Here is a 16,364-nt window from a genome sequence, read left to right on the forward strand (position 1 = left end):
TTTCACCAGGATTATTGCCTCTGGGACAAATGCTTGAGTCAGTTCCTGAGAGAAAGTTTAGAAGAAGCCCCAAGCCTTGAGGCTCTGCCCTGAGGAGGTCCCCTTGCTCTATGGAAAGGCTGCTGTGGAGGCAGCTCTGTCCCACAAGCAGCATGGCTGTGACCAAGCTCAGAGCCCTCAGGCCTTACAGCAAGGCAAGGGGGGAGGAGGAGAGTGTGGAAATGGAGAGAGAACAGCTCTGGGGGATCAAGTGCTGGTGCCTGGTATTGCTGCCCTGCTGGGACTTTCTTCTTTTCCAGCCAGGAGCAAAGGAATTGTTCCTGAAGCTCCAGAAAGCCTTGGAGGGAGGGTCAGAGGAAGAGACAAGGTGCTGCAGTGGCTTTATTTTGATTACAATAGTGTGGGTTGTCATTACCTAACCCACAACGAACTCAAAAAGAGTTGAAAACACGATCACAAGCTAAAAAAACAGTAGAAATATAAAAATATAGAAGGCAGTAACACCAGCCATGAGTAACACCAGAACTGCTATGCAGAAGGTCAGGAATTTATTGCATCAGAGCTCTGTCCAGTTATAAGTTCCCGCAGCGCATCCTTGAGGTCCTTGTTCCTCAAGCCGTAGATGAGGGGATTCAGTGCTGGAGTTACCACTGCATAGAGAAATGACACAACTAAATTCATGGATGGGGAGGAGAAGGAGGGAGGCTTAAGGTAGGTAAACATGTCAGTGCTGAGAAACAGGGAGACCACAGCCAGGTGAGGGAGGCACGTGGAGAAGGCTTTGTGCCGTCCCTGCTCCGAGGGGATCCTCAGCACGGCCCTGAAGATCTGCACATAGGACACCACAATGAAAACAAAACAGCCAAAACCTACAAAGAAACTAACCACAAGAAGCCCAACCTCCCTGAGGTTGGCATGTGAGCAGGAGAGCTTGAGGATCTGCGGGATTTCACAGAAGAACTGGTCCACAGCATTGCCCTGGCACAGGGGCAGGGAAAATGTACTGGCCGTGTGCAGCAGAGCAGAGAGAAACCCAGCGCCCCAGGCAGCTGCTGCCATGTGGACACAAGCTCTGCTGCCCAGGAGGGTCCCGTAGTGCAGGGGGTTGCAGATGGCAACGTAGCGGTCGTAGGACATGACTGTGAGAAGAAAATATTCTGTACCAAGGAAGAAAATAAATAGAAACATTTGGGCAACACATCCTGAGTAGGAGATGGCCCTGGTGTCCCAGAGGGAATTGGCCATGGATTTGGGGACAGTGGTGGAGATGGATCCCAGGTCGAGGAGGGCGAGGTTGAGGAGGAAGAAGTACATGGGGGTGTGGAGCTGGTGGTCCCAGGCGATGGTGATGATGATGAGGTCGTTTCCCAGGAGGGCAGCCAGGTAGATGCCCAGGAAGAGCCAGAAGTGCAAGAGCTGCAGCTCCCGTGAGTCTGCGAATGCCAGGAGGAGGAACTGGGTGATGGAGCTGCTGTTGGACATCTGCTGCCTCCAGACACAGGACACTGTCATATGAGAGAAGGACAGTGACAAGTTAGGATAACCTCTGAGCCAAATCAAAGCCATTTCTCCTTCCCCTCCCTCCTGCTCACACCTTGTCACCTTTTTTCAGCCCTTCCTTCAGCTCTGAGCCTGGAGCCCTGCTCGGTGCCGGCTGAATGTGCCGGGAGGAGCAGAGCCTCTGCCCGCTGGCTGCGAGGAGTCAGCCCTGCTCTGCAGCAGGGGACATGGGGACGGTGGGGACAGGGGACACTGCTGGGGCTCAGCGTTGTCCAGGGGAACTGCTCCTGGTGCAGAAGGGCCTGTCAGCATCTGCACTGCCGGGGATGAGGAGCTGAGAAGGTAGCAGGCTTAGAGGTTTCGAATGCCTAAATGTGTGACGGGACAGGTTTGCATCTGTGAGGGCAGCATAGTGCTTGCGAGGAAAACTCAAGAAAAGCCAAATGTCCTAACGAGGATATCTTAGTGCAGACGAGATAATTAATTCCTCAGGAATGCACTGCCCAAAGCCGCACAGAAGATCAGTGCCTGACTCTGCAACTCCCATCCCCAGAGAGACTGGCAGAGAGAACAAGAGAACAACAGCAACATCTCTGGTTTAAGTTTCCTCTCCATCTCTGATCCTATCCCTTCTCTCTGGAGGTTTTCCTCAATGGAGCTGATTCCCTGTCCCATGCCTTCTCCCTGTCAGCGCTCACAGATCCCATCTGACCCTCTCTGCATCCCCCTGGCCCTACACAAACATCTGCCCGGGTTAAGCTGGACGTAGGGTCTTGTTGATAAGCAGAAAAGGATGGAACAGACTGAGCCTGATGGGTCCAGCAGAGGTGATGCTGCTGCTGTCCATGGGCAGAGGACCAGCTGGAGACATATTCGGAGGCTCCTATCGGACCTGCTGACCGCTCAAGGATACTGCTCAGGAGTCTCAGTGACTTGTTTAAGCATGAAAGGCTCTGGTTCCATTTCTCCCACCAAATTCCCCAGGTGCAGGGAACTGAAAACACAGAGTCTGGGAAGTTCCTTATCTTTAATGCAAGAGCCCTCCTGACAGATCCCACAGGCTGTGGCTGTGCCGGCTTTAGGAGATCCCTCCAGCAACCGCACCTGCATTGTCCTGCACTCAGAGACTCACCTGGAGAAGGGCTGTGAAGAGTTTTCTCCAAATGAAGCCTCCTCTCTCCTGCCACCCCACCTGCCTTTCCCCTCTCTCTGCTCCCTCCTGTCCCCTCGCTGCCTGCAGGCAGTGCCCTCAGCCCTGCTGGGCTTGGCAGAGGAGCTGCTCCCGGCCAGACCTGGCTCTTTTATGATCTCCTGTCTCATGATGAGCTCCCTGCCTGCCAGGAGCCCAGCCCAGCTCAGCAGCAGAGGAGCAGCCCAAGGCAGCGCTTTCTCTGCTCCCTCTGGGCTCCCTCGAGGTGTCCCTGGGGCTCCAGGGGAACATTCTGAGAAACAGGCTGAAGCCATCCCTGATGCTTCCTTCATCATCTGGGCAGGCACACTTCTGTCCTGCAGTGTCATTGCTCCTGTTAGAAAAATAACAGGGAATGAGAATCAATTTCTTGTCGCACCATTAGACAGGACCTCAGAAAGGTGACAGGGAACGAAATCATTTCTCCAAAGTAGGAGGATCTGTCCCACGGAGTGAATTCAGGCATTTCATCCGAGGTCTTTAGACTTGGGGCTGGGAAGACACTCAGCTCCCTTTCCCCCAGACACATCTTCTGCAAAGCTTATGCGCACACAGGGTCTTGAAACCCTTGGTCGTGGTTTCCTCATGGCAGGGATGAGTTTGCCTGGTGCCACAGCTTCAGGGCTTCAGCCCTAATGGGCAGCAATGGCCTCAGCCAGGGGCACAGGCAGGAGGAGCTGGAGCCATTCCCATGGGAGACAGAGCTGGGACATGGTCACAGAGCTCAGGAGAGATGGTAGTCAAGGACAGCATCTTCCAAGCACTGCAAGGCTCCAGATAAACTGAGTCTCAGCTTGAAAGTCCATTCAAGGACCCATGATGAGATTTATCTGCTTCAGGAACAGTTAAAGAAGAAAAATACCCTGCGTAGGCACTGCTGGATTTAGAAGGGTCAGGTGTAGACAGATCTGAGGTTCACTGTGTCCTCTGTCCCTGCCTTCCCCATCAAGGTCTCACAGGGCTTTGTGACTCATGGTAGGACTCTGGAGGAGTTTGACCAGTAGTGGGTAGAGGTCAAGTCAGGGATCTCTTGGGCAAAAGGAATTCTTCACAGTCTATGAGACAGGAGGGACAGCATCCCAGGGAGCTGAGGGAACAGGAAGATGTCACAGTGTCTCCATCATCTTCCAGAGGTCATGGAGAGTGTGGGAACTCCCTGACCGCTGGTACCACTGCCACATCAGAAATGGCCAGTGGATGAGTAGGGGAGCAAAAGGCTTTGCCCCAGAATTTGTCTAGTAGGATCCCATTTCTGGGTGTCTGAAAGAGAAGGGGATTTTATTTCCCTTGGTAGATTATGTCTCACCATCCTTCTATGACCCAACTCTTCCACGGTCTGATTCTCCCATGACCAGACACTTACATAAGCCACCTCTTCTAGGATGCAGGTTTTCTGTCACCTGAGCCCTCTTTGACTCTAGTGAATCTTCTATGACCCAAGACTTATATGACCCTTCTAAGACTTCTTTATGACCTGAATTTTTTTATGTCCAGACTGCTCTATGACCCTTAAATGACCCAAACTTTCTATGAAACTTTTATGACCAGACTCTTCTATAAACAGCACTTCTCTGTCCCTTTTATGACCTGATCTTTCTATAGCCCAAATCTTCTTTGATCCTTCTATGACCCAACACTTCTCTAAACCTTCTACAGTTGAATTCTTATATGACCCAACCCTCTATGACGCCAATCCTCTAAGATATGAGTCTTTTATGACCCAACACTTCTAAAAAATGTCTTCTATGACCCAAGCCTTCTGTGACCCAACTCTCCTCTGACTCTTCCGTAACTTTCTATGACCTGACTTCTCTGTGATTCTTCTATGACCTGACTCTTCTATAACCCGACTCCTCTATGACCCGACTAATCTATGACCCGGCCCTTCTATGGCCCAACCCTTTTGTGAACCGGCACTTCTATGACCCCTCTATGACCCGACTCAAGTTTCTATGAGTCGACTCTTCCATGACCCAAATATTCTATAACCCAAATCTTCTATGACTCAAATATTCTATGAGCTGACTCTTCTATGGGCCATCTGTGACTGGGCTCTTCTATATCTCCTCTACGAGCCGACTTGTCTATGACTAAACTCTTCCGCGACCATCTCTTAAATGACCAGGTCCTTCTATGACTTAAGCCTTCTATGAACAAACCGTTCTATGACCCAGCTACTCTCTGACTCTTCAGTGCTGTGTCTTTCTCCGATCCAGGTCTTCTGTGACTCTTCTATGACATGAATCATTTATGCTCCAACACTTCTATGACCAATATATGACCAGATGCTTCTGTGACCCGACTCTTCTAGGACCCAACTATTAACAAACCCTTCTATGACCTGACCCCTCTATGACTCTCTATGACCTGACTCATATGAGACGCTTCCTTTATGAACTGACAATTCTATGGCTCTATGACAACTCTATACTCTTCTATAATGTGATACTTCTGCAGTCTTTCTATATCCTGATGCTCCTACAACGCACTCTTCTATGACCTTTCCATGACTAAACACTGCCAATACCCGACTAAACTCTCACACTCGTAGGACTTGACTCTTCCATGACCTGAGTATTCTATGATCCACAATGATTTGAACGTTCTATGAACCATCTGTCCTTCTGTATTGCACCTCTATGACTCGACTCCTCTCTGACATGATCTTTCTCACAAACGCATTTTCTGCCACTCTTCTACGATCCAGCACATTAATAACCCTACCCTTCTATCCCCCAACTCTTCTGGTGCACGTGGAGCTGTGTGAGAGCCTTGGCATCTCAAGGAACCCTACAGGCCTGTATTTGGAATCACATGGAATAACTGCTTCCACTTCAATTCAGCAATGTGAGAAGGCTCATGGCACCAACATCATTGCAGTCAAAGCCACATCTCCCTGCCCAGGGCCTGGGGGTCAGGGCTTGGACTTTCTGCTTCACCAAGTGAACCCAGGCTTTTCTCAGCATCACAGCTGCCTGCACGGCGCCTTTGTCCTCCTGCAATCATGGCCTCCAATTCTCGGCTCTAATGAGTCCCTGGGGAGCCTTTGTCACTAACGATGCTCACTGAGACCAACTAAGACTTCAAGAAACTTTGAGCTTTGCTTTTGACTTCTTGAGAGCTTTGTTCCATCTCCTCTCAGCAGCTGAGGTTCAAGGACTCATCAGCAATTCCTTCCTGGATCTCATTAACCTACAGAAAGCCTTAATGAGCTCTTTCTCTTCCTGTTGTTTTCTTCAAGTCTTCAAGCCTCGCATGGCTCCTTGTAGTCATTTCCCAGTGTGGTTACAGAGGAAGATTTCAAAGTGCACCTAAGAAAAACGTTTTATCTGAAACTTTCTAGAACTTTCAAAATCATACAATGGTTTGGGTTGGTAAGGACCTTAAAGCCCATCCAGTTTCAACCCCCCTTCCCTGGGCAGGGACACCTCCCACTGGACCAGGCTGCTCAAAGCCCCATCCAGCCCGACCTTGAACCCCTCCAGGCAGGGGGCACACACAGCTTCCCTGGGATACCTGAGCCACGTCCTCACCACCTTCTTTGTGAACAATTCCTCCCTAATGTCTAATCTAAATCTTCCCTGTCCATAACGCCACCCCGTCATCCTATTATTCCATGCCCTTGGAAAAAGTCCCTTGCCAGCTTTCTTGGTGACCCCTTCAGGTACGGGAAGGCCTCTATAACGTCCCCCCGATGCCTTCTCTTCTGCAGGCTGAGGAAGTTCCAGGAGAAGATCAATATTTCTTTGTGAAATCCCTTTTGAAAGGGCATGGGATTGGTGGAGGTCTCTTGTTAGTGAGGAGGAGCAAGTGTTCTGGTGCCCACGTCCACCTCCTCAGGGCAAACTTCAGCTGGCCAGCTCTCTGTCCGTGCTTCTCCATGGAGATGCTTTTTCCATTTGAGGGCCAAGGTAAAAATAGATTAATAGACGAAAGAAAAAAAGATAAAAGGAATATAAAGAGAGACCAAACCCAATGCAATTTACATCACTTCCCACCTCCTGCTTGGGGCAGCCTGCTAAGTGGGTCTCTATTTTATGCTCATAGAAAAACCTAGGGAACAAGAGAGCTCAGTTTAGACGTCAACAGGGCACCGAGGCCACGATTGAAAGAAAGGACTTTGGCACTTGACGGCTCCATGAACGCAGCTATCACCTGGCCAAGGCTCCTGTGACACCTGGGAACATCCAGCTTCTCGTCCAGAGGAGCAGGATCCTTCTGGGATGGACAGGAGGGGAAAAGCCTTGGCCGAGACTCCAGGGCAGCGGGGGATTCTGCACCCCTGGGGGTTCAAACTCAGCAGATTTGATGCCTCGGGAAAGCTCTTCAGCCTTCAGCACTATTCAGCACAATTTTTAAGGCACAAAGTCTGGTTTTCTATGTCCACAGCTTCCATGTTGGAGACAAAAGCCTCTAACAGGGTTCAAAAGCTCAGTTTTAGCTCCCAAATCCTCCTTTTCAGGCAACAAAGCCTCACTGTGAGGGCTCAAATCCTCTTTTTGAGCCTCTCAAGTCCCATTTTTAGGCTGAAAGCCATCCTGTTCACTACCATGGCATCTTTTTAGGGCAAAGAACCTGATGTCGGGGCTCAAAGATGCAATTTCAGTTTCAAAGCAACATTTGTAGGGCCCAAAGGCTCTTTTTGAAGCTCCAAACTCTCACATAAAGGATCCAACCTCCCCCTTTACAGCCTGAAGCCTCCATTGGAGCACCCAAAGTCCTGCAGTTTTGACCAGAGCTTCATTTCTTGAGGCAACAGAGGAACCAAGAGGTTTGTCTCCTTCGCAGGGACAAAAGACTTAACTTGTAGCACTGCACCCATCTCTTTAGTGCCCCAAGTCTCATATTTAGGGTGGAAATCCTTGATTTTAGGGTTCCAACTTGTCTTTTAACACTTATAGCTTTTCTTAGGAGGCCCATAGTTACATTTTGAGTCTCAACCCTCGTTTTTTAAGTCTAAAGACACATTTCATTGTCCCGGAGCATAATTTTTAAGGACCAAAGTTGATTCTGGATGTCCAAAACCTCAGTGTTATGGGCCAAAGCCTTATTTTTAGCTCCTTTCTAGCTTCCAGAGCTTCCTTTTCCGGGAACAAAGCTTCATTTTTGGAGTTGTTTGCAGTTGTAAAGGCCCAGATCCTCATTTTTAGCCTCTCAGGTATATTTCAAGCTGCAAAGCTGTTGCCTTTGGTACCACAGCATCATTTCAGGGCATGAAACCCGAGGTCCTGGCTCAAAGCCTCAGTTTCACTTTCAAAGCACCACTGGTAGGACCCAAACCCTCCTTTTGAAGCTCCAGACTGTCATGGAAAGTATCCAACCCCCTCCTTGATGGCTCGAAGCCTCTACTGGAGTGCCTAAAGCCCTGCATTCAGGACCAGAGCTTCATTTCTTGGAAGCAAGAGATTCTCCTCCCTTGAGGGATCAAAAGACAAGTTTGTAGCACCACGCCCATCCTTTTAGTGCAGAAGTCTCATGTTTCGGGCTGAAATCTTCAATTCCAGGGTTCTAACCTGTTTTCTAGGACCCATAGACATTGTACTCCCAGCAGATATCAGGCAGATTGAAGTCTCCCACAAGAACGAGAGGCATTGATCTAGAGATTGACCGCAGCTGTTTATAGAAGAGCCCATCAGCTGCTTCTCCTTGGCTGGGTGGTCTGTAACAGACTCCCATCACAAAATCTACCTTCTGGTGGGCTCCTCTGATTTTAACCCACAGGCACTCAACCTCCTGATGGCCACACTCCATCTCAACGGAGTCCAAGTCCTCCCTTACAAAGAGGGCTACCCCGCCTCCTCTCCTACCCTTCCTATCCCACCTGAAGAGTTTGTACCCCACCATAGCCGTACTCCAGTTATATGACTCGTCCCACCACGTTTCCGTGATGGCAACGACATCATAGGCCCCTTGCCCTACGACAGCTTCCAGCTCTTCCTTCTTATTCCCCATGCTGCGTGCATTGGTGTAAATGCCCTTCAGCTGAGCTGCTGAGCCTTCAGCCCTCTTAGAGGGAACAGAGTTTGTTCCCAATTGCCTGGTAACTGGAGTAGCTAGCTCCAGAGTGCCTGTATCTCCTTGAGCACCCCGAGGTGTGTTCTCCCCCACTTTCTGTGTGGTGAGGTTCTGGTGGTCCTCACCAGCACACCCTCTCCCAATCACCAATTTCCCTCGTCCAGGCTCGTTCCTGTCTAGCCTGGGCTCAACCCCCTCCCCCTTCACATCTAGTTTAAAGCTCGATTTATGAGCTTAGTTAGGTTTTTAGCAAGGGCATTAGCCCCCCTAGGAGACACACGTGTCCACCCTTAGCGTGAAAGCCTGGGGGTGCGTGAGCCACCCCATGATCAAAGAAGCCAAAGCCCCTCTCCTCGCACCAGGCTCGGAGCCAGGTATTAATCGAATTCTTCTTCCTGGCTTCCCGCTCCTCCCTATTTAGCCTTGGGATGGAGCAGAATACTACTTGTGCCCCAGAGCCCTCCATCATTCTCCCAATGGCCCTGAAGTCTTTCTTGATGGCTTTGGCCTTTTTGTTTGTTAGGTCGTCGTTACCAGTTTGGACTATCAGAGGATAGTAGTCTGTCTCGTGGACCAGGGAAGGAAGTTTTCTAGCTACCTCCTTCCCTGATGCCCCCGGTAAGCAGCAGACCTCTCTGTGGAGCGGGTCCGGTCTGCAGATGGGTCCCTCCGTTCCTTTTAGGAGGGAGTCCGCTAGAACAATCACCCTCCTCTTCTTCTTGATGGAGGATGTTTTTATCTTTTTCTGAGGATGGTGCAGCCTAGGGAAGGATTCTAGGCTGTGGGAACCATCATCCTCATCCTCAGGGCTGGATTCCACCTGCAGCGGCTGGTACTTGTTCCCCAGGGGGATCTGGGGTTTTGCTGTCTGGGTGAGGAGAGCAGGTTTCCTTCCTCTGGCAGGAACTTGCTGCCCTTCCCCATCTCTTGTTCCCCCAACCTTACAGTTTGCAGGTGGATGATGTTCGGACACAACAGCCCCAGCAGCCGCTGAGTTAGTGAGAGGGTCCTGCTCCACTGGTCTATCTCTCTCTCGCACTCCCTGACGGACATAGAAGGGCCTGAACATAGAAATCTGGGTCATAGAAGTGGCCTTGTGGGCTGCACAGGGAGGAAAGTAGCACCGGCAGCCAGGCCAGGCTGGACATGCTCCCTTGGGGAAAGGGATGTCCTTGGAGAAGTGCAAGGGAGCATTTCTGTGGCTGCAGAATCCACAAGAAAGATAATCCTCTTCCCGCAGGTCCTCGTGTGGGGCAGGCTGCTCTGCTGCTGAGCTCAGACTCTCGTCCTGGCCTGGGCAGAAGGGCTAGAACGGAACGGTGAGGACACGGTCTGTGGTGGCATCTGCTGGATTGAAACCAGGAGTCCTGGATTTCCGTTGCTCTTCGTGTCCAGCCTCTCTTCTTGCCCAGAGCTTGTCAGAGCCCAGAGCAGGGCTGTGTGCAGAGCCCAGCGTGGGACACGGCTGGGACCTCATCCCAGTCTTGAGCTTCCTCAAGGAGGGCAGTGAAGGGGAAGGCGCTGATCTCCTTTCCCTGGTGACCAGGGTAGGTCACAAGGAAAAGGAATGAAGCTGCATCAGGGGAAGTTCCAACTGGACATCTGGAAAAGGTTCCTCATGGAGAGGATGCTCGGTCACTGGAACACCCCAGGGAAGTGGTGATGGCACCAAGCCTGTCAGAATTCAAGGAGCATCTTGACAATCATCTTAGTGATATGGTTCCATTTTACACAGTCGTGTGAGGATCAGGGAGCTGGACTCAGTGATCCTCATGAGCCCCTTCCAACCCAAGATATTCTAGAAGCCTGTGATCTTCAAGCTCAAAAAACAGTCTGCCCATCCACTACCCATCCCTTGACATTACTTCTTCCTGACAAGTTCCTCCTTGTGACTCTTTCCTCTCCCAGACATCATCCTAGCTCTCCATATCGTTCTGTATTTGGGTCCTACCGGTACACTCCCTACCTGCATTTGCTCCTCTCTGCACTTGGTGCTTGATCGCAGGCTGCTTAACACCTATTTCTGCACATGGCACATCATCCCCAGACACCACTAAACCCTCATCCAGTCATAAATTTTTATAATAAAAGCAGATTTTGTGCCCATATAGAAATTTCCAGAAACTGTAATAACTTCATGCAATCCCTGTGGGCAGAAGAAATGTCAAAGGGCTCGAGGTGCCCCCTGACTGTAAGGGATTTGTGTCTGTGACGCTGCTGGGGCAACAGAAGGAGCACAAGGCATTTGCCCCAGAGATGCTGTCAGCAGATCCTGGCAGGTGCCGAGGTGTGAAGGACCCGTGGTGCCCCCGTACCGTAAGGGATTTTTCTGGTGATGCTGCCAGCCTGTTCCTGGCCTGAGGAGGCTCCGTTGTGTTTTCCATCCGTCCCCAAGCCCTCTCCCTGCACAGGTCCTGTGGGGGCTTGGGCAGAGCTCCTTTCCCAGCCGTGTTCCTGCTGCTGCCCCGTCACCTCCAGAGACACAACTGACCTCACCGTCCCCGTCACAGTCAGATGTTTCCTGCTGGATTCTGAGTTTCTGAGACACAACTGACATCCTAACCCTCTACTCATCCATCACCTCCTCATGTCCTAGGACCTGAACAGGTAAAAGTACGCTTGCCCCACATCATGAGGAATGAACATGGGGACCTTGGTTCGTGGAGGGACATCCAAGTGCTATATTGAGGCGAATTCCCATGTCTTGTTACTTGCAATGAGAAGAGACTTCGAGGCAATATCTGTCCCAGAGATCTTCGTGGAAACGGAAGAAACTGCTCTGTCTACACATTCAGGTTCATCTCAGCTCACAGACATGATGTGTGCGCTCACATCTGATCCGTACAATGCCAAATTGGCCTTTGGTCTACTCAATCAGTGTCCTCTCATGGAAGAACAAAGAAACTCTCCAAGCTGGGGTGAGAGGCCAGTGCTGGGAATGGTGGTTGGCAGGGGTTTCACCAGGATTATTGCCTCTGGGACAAATGCTTGAGTCAGTTCCTGAGAGAAAGTTTAGAAGAAGCCCCAAGCCTTGAGGCTCTGCCCTGAGGAGGTCCCCTTGCTCTATGGAAAGGCTGCTGTGGAGGCAGCTCTGTCCCACAAGCAGCATGGCTGTGACCAAGCTCAGAGCCCTCAGGCCTTACAGCAAGGCAAGGGGGGAGAAGGAGAGTGTGGAAATGGAGAGAGAACAGCTCTGGGGGATCAAGTGCTGGTGCCTGGCAGTGCTGCCCTGCTGGGACTTTCTTCTTTTCCAGCCATGAGCAAAGGAATTGTTCCTGAAGCTCCAGAAAGCCTTGGAGGGAGGGTCAGAGGAAGAGACAAGGTGCTGCAGTGGCTTTATTTTGATTACAATAGTGTGGGTTGTCATTACCTAACCCACAACGAACTCAAAAAGAGTTGAAAACACGATCACAAGCTAAAAAAACAGTAGAAATATAAAAATATAGAAGGCAGTAACACCAGCCATGAGTAACACCAGAACTGCTATGCAGAAGGTCAGGAATTTATTGCATCAGAGCTCTGTCCAGTTATAAGTTCCCGCAGCGCATCCTTGAGGTCCTTGTTCCTCAAGCCGTAGATGAGGGGATTCAGTGCTGGAGTTACCACTGCATAGAGAAATGACACAACTAAATTCATGGATGGGGAGGAGAAGGAGGGAGGCTTAAGGTAGGTAAACATGTCAGTGCTGAGAAACAGGGAGACCACAGCCAGGTGAGGGAGGCACGTGGAGAAGGCTTTGTGCCGTCCCTGCTCCGAGGGGATCCTCAGCACGGCCCTGAAGATCTGCACATAGGACACCACAATGAAAACAAAACAGCCAAAACCTACAAAGAAACTAACCACAAGAAGCCCAACCTCCCTGAGGTTGGCATGTGAGCAGGAGAGCTTGAGGATCTGCGGGATTTCACAGAAGAACTGGTCCACAGCATTGCCCTGGCACAGGGGCAGGGAAAATGTACTGGCCGTGTGCAGCAGAGCAGAGAGAAACCCAGCGCCCCAGGCAGCTGCTGCCATGTGGACACAAGCTCTGCTGCCCAGGAGGGTCCCGTAGTGCAGGGGGTTGCAGATGGCAACGTAGCGGTCGTAGGACATGACTGTGAGAAGAAAATATTCTGTACCAAGGAAGAAAATAAATAGAAACATTTGGGCAACACATCCTGAGTAGGAGATGGCCCTGGTGTCCCAGAGGGAATTGGCCATGGATTTGGGGACAGTGGTGGAGATGGATCCCATGTCGAGGAGGGCGAGGTTGAGGAGGAAGAAGTACATGGGGGTGTGGAGGTGGTGGTCGCAGGCGATGGTGATGATGATGAGGTCGTTTCCCAGGAGGGCAGCCAGGTAGATGCCCAGGAAGAGCCAGAAGTGCAAGAGCTGCAGCTCCCGTGAGTCTGCGAATGGCAGGAGGAGGAACTGGGTGATGGAGCTGCTGTTGGACATCTGCTGCCTCCAGACACAGGACACTGTCATATGAGAGAAGGACAGTGACAAGTTAGGATAACCTCTGAGCCAAATCAAAGCCATTTCTCCTTCCCCTCCCTCCTGCTCACACCTTGTCACCTTTTTTCAGCCCTTCCTTCAGCTCTGAGCCTGGAGCCCTGCTCGGTGCCGGCTGAATGTGCCGGGAGGAGCAGAGCCTCTGCCCGCTGGCTGCGAGGAGTCAGCCCTGCTCTGCAGCAGGGGACATGGGGACGGTGGGGACAGGGGACACTGCTGGGGCTCAGCGTTGTCCAGGGGAACTGCTCCTGGTGCAGAAGGGCCTGTCAGCATCTGCACTGCCGGGGATGAGGAGCTGAGAAGGTAGCAGGCTTAGAGGTTTCAAATGCCTAAAGGTGTGACGGGACAGGTTTGCATCTGTGAGGGCAGCATAGTGCTTGCGAGGAAAACTCAAGAAAAGCCAAATGTCCTAACGAGGATATCTTAGTGCAGACGAGATAATTAATTCCTCAGGAATGCACTGCCCAAAGCCGCACAGAAGATCAGTGCCTGACTCTGCAACTCCCATCCCCAGAGAGACTGGCAGAGAGAACAAGAGAACAACAGCAACATCTCTGGTTTAAGTTTCCTCTCCATCTCTGATCCTATCCCTTCTCTCTGGAGGTTTTCCTCAATGGAGCTGATTCCCTGTCCCATGCCTTCTCCCTGTCAGCGCTCACAGATCCCATCTGACCCTCTCTGCATCCCCCTGGCCCTACACAAACATCTGCCCGGGTTAAGCTGGACGTAGGGTCTTGTTGATAAGCAGAAAAGGATGGAACAGACTGAGCCTGATGGGTCCAGCAGAGGTGATGCTGCTGCTGTCCATGGGCAGAGGACCAGCTGGAGACATATTCGGAGGCTCCTATCGGACCTGCTGACCGCTCAAGGATACTGCTCAGGAGTCTCAGTGACTTGTTTAAGCATGAAAGGCTCTGGTTCCATTTCACCCACCAAATTCCCCAGGTGCAGGGAACTGAAAACACAGAGTCTGGGAAGTTCCTTATCTTTAATGCAAGAGCCCTCCTGACAGATCCCACAGGCTGTGGCTGTGCCGGCTTTAGGAGATCCCTCCAGCAACCGCACCTGCATTGTCCTGCACTCAGAGACTCACCTGGAGAAGGGCTGTGAAGAGTTTTCTCCAAATGAAGCCTCCTCTCTCCTGCCACCCCACCTGCCTTTCCCCTCTCTCTGCTCCCTCCTGTCCCCTCGCTGCCTGCAGGCAGTGCCCTCAGCCCTGCTGGGCTTGGCAGAGGAGCTGCTCCTGGCCAGACCTGGCTCTTTTCTCAACTTCTGTCTCATGATGAGCTCCCTCCCTGCCAGGAGCCCAGCCCAGCTCAGCAGCAGAGGAGCAGCCCAAGGCAGCGCTTTCTCTGCTCCCTCTGGGCTCCCTCGAGGTGTCCCTGGGGCTCCAGGGGAACATTCTGAGAAACAGGCTGAAGCCATCCCTGATGCTTCCTTCATCATCTGGGCAGGCACACTTCTGTCCTGCAGTGTCATTGCTCCTGTTAGAAAAATAATAGGGAATGAGAATCAATTTCTTGTCTCACCATTAGACAGGACCTCAGAAAGGTGACAGGGAACGAAATCATTTCTCCAAAGTAGGAGGATCTGTCCCATGGAGTGAATTCAGGCATTTCATCCGAGGTCTTTAGACTTGGGGCTGGACGACACGCAGCTCCCTTTCTCCCAGATACGTCTTCGGCAAAGCTTATGCGCACACAGGGTCTTGAAACCCTTGGTCGTGGTTTCCTCATGGCAGGGATGAGTTTGCCTGGTGCCACAGCTTCAGGGCTTCAGCCCTAATGGGCAGCAATGGCCTCAGCCAGGGGCACAGGCAGGAGGAGCTGGAGCCGTTCCCATGGGAGACAGAGCTGGGACATGGTCACAGAGCTCAGGAGAGATGGTAGTCAAGGACAGCATCTTCCAAGCACTGCAAGGCTCCAGATAAACTGAGTCTCAGCTTGAAAGTCCATTCAAGGACCCATGATGAGATTTTGCTGCTTCAGGAACAGTTAAAGAAGAAAAATACCCTGCGTAGGCACTGCTGGATTTAGAAGGGTCAGGTGTCACAGATCTGAGGTTCACTGTGTCCTCTGTCCCTGCCTTCCCCATCAAGGTCTCACAGGGCTTTGTGACTCATGGTAGGACTCTGGAGGAGTTTGACCAGTAGTGGGTAGAGGTCAAGTCAGGGATCTCTTGGGCAAAAGGAATTCTTCGCGGTCTATGAGACAGGAGGGGCAGCATCGCAGGGAGCTGAGGGAACAGGAAGATGTCACAGTGTCTCCATCATCTTCCAGAGGTCATGGAGAGTGTTGGAACTCCCTGACCGCTGGTACCACTGCCACATCAGAAATGGCCAGTGGATGAGTAGGGGAGCAAAAGGCTTTGCCCCAGAATTTGTCTAGTAGGATCCCATTTCTGGGTGTCTGAAAGAGAAGGGGATTTTATTTCCCTTGGTAGATTATGTCTCACCATCCTTCTATGACCCAACTCTTCTATGATCTGATTCTCCCATGACCAGACACTTACATAAGCCACCTCTTCTAGGACGCAGGTATTCTGTCACCTGAGCCCTCTTTGATTCTAGTGAGTCTTCTATGACCCAAGACTTATATGACCCTTCTAAGACTTCTTTATGACCTGAATTTTTTTATGTCCAGACTCCTCTATGACCCTTAAATGACCCAAACTTTCTATGAAGCTTTTATGACCAGACTCTTCTATAAACAGCACTTCTCTGTCCCTTTTATGACCTGATCTTTCTATAGCCCAAATCTTCTTTGATCCTTCTATGACCCAACACTTCTCTAAACCTTCTACAGTTGAATTCTTATATGACCCAACCCTCTATGACGCCAATCCTCTATGATATGAGTCTTTTATGATCCAAGACTTCTAAAAAAAGTCTTCTATGACCCAAGCCTTCTGTGACCCAACTCTCCTCTGACTCTTCCGTAACTTTCTATGACCTGACTTCTCTGTAATTCTTCTATGACCTGACTCTTCTATAACCCGACTCCTCTATGACCCGACTAATCTATGACCCGGCCCTTCTATGGCCTAAGCCTTTTGTGAACCGGCACTTCTATGACCCCTCTATGACCCGACTCAAGTTTCTATGAGTCGACTCTTCCATGACCCAAATATTCTATAACCCAAATCTTCTATGAGTCAAATATTCTAT

At 50.9% G+C, this 16,364-nt stretch overlaps 2 protein-coding genes across 2 annotated transcripts; both read right to left on the reverse strand.

Moving 5' to 3' along the window:
• Nucleotides 1–540: 540 nt before the first annotated feature.
• Nucleotides 541–1,482, reverse strand: LOC138732642 (olfactory receptor 14A16-like). Its single transcript, XM_069879283.1, has one exon. The coding sequence runs from the start codon at nucleotides 1,480–1,482 to the stop codon at nucleotides 541–543; it is 942 nt and encodes a 313-aa protein (XP_069735384.1).
• A 10,717-nt stretch (nucleotides 1,483–12,199) lies between these two features.
• LOC138732643 (olfactory receptor 14A16-like) lies at nucleotides 12,200–13,141 on the reverse strand. The gene has a single exon (XM_069879284.1). The coding sequence runs from the start codon at nucleotides 13,139–13,141 to the stop codon at nucleotides 12,200–12,202; it is 942 nt and encodes a 313-aa protein (XP_069735385.1).
• Nucleotides 13,142–16,364: the final 3,223 nt, after the last annotated feature.

Source organism: Phaenicophaeus curvirostris, chromosome 34 (genome assembly GCF_032191515.1).
Source record: "Phaenicophaeus curvirostris isolate KB17595 chromosome 34, BPBGC_Pcur_1.0, whole genome shotgun sequence".
In the NCBI taxonomy this organism is placed as follows: domain Eukaryota; kingdom Metazoa; phylum Chordata; class Aves; order Cuculiformes; family Cuculidae; genus Phaenicophaeus; species Phaenicophaeus curvirostris.

Coding starts and splice junctions, on each gene's coding strand:
- LOC138732642 (XM_069879283.1), bottom strand. CDS start 1,482: ATGTCCAACAGCAGCTCCATCACCCAGTTCCTCCTCCTGGCATTCGCA.
- LOC138732643 (XM_069879284.1), bottom strand. CDS start 13,141: ATGTCCAACAGCAGCTCCATCACCCAGTTCCTCCTCCTGCCATTCGCA.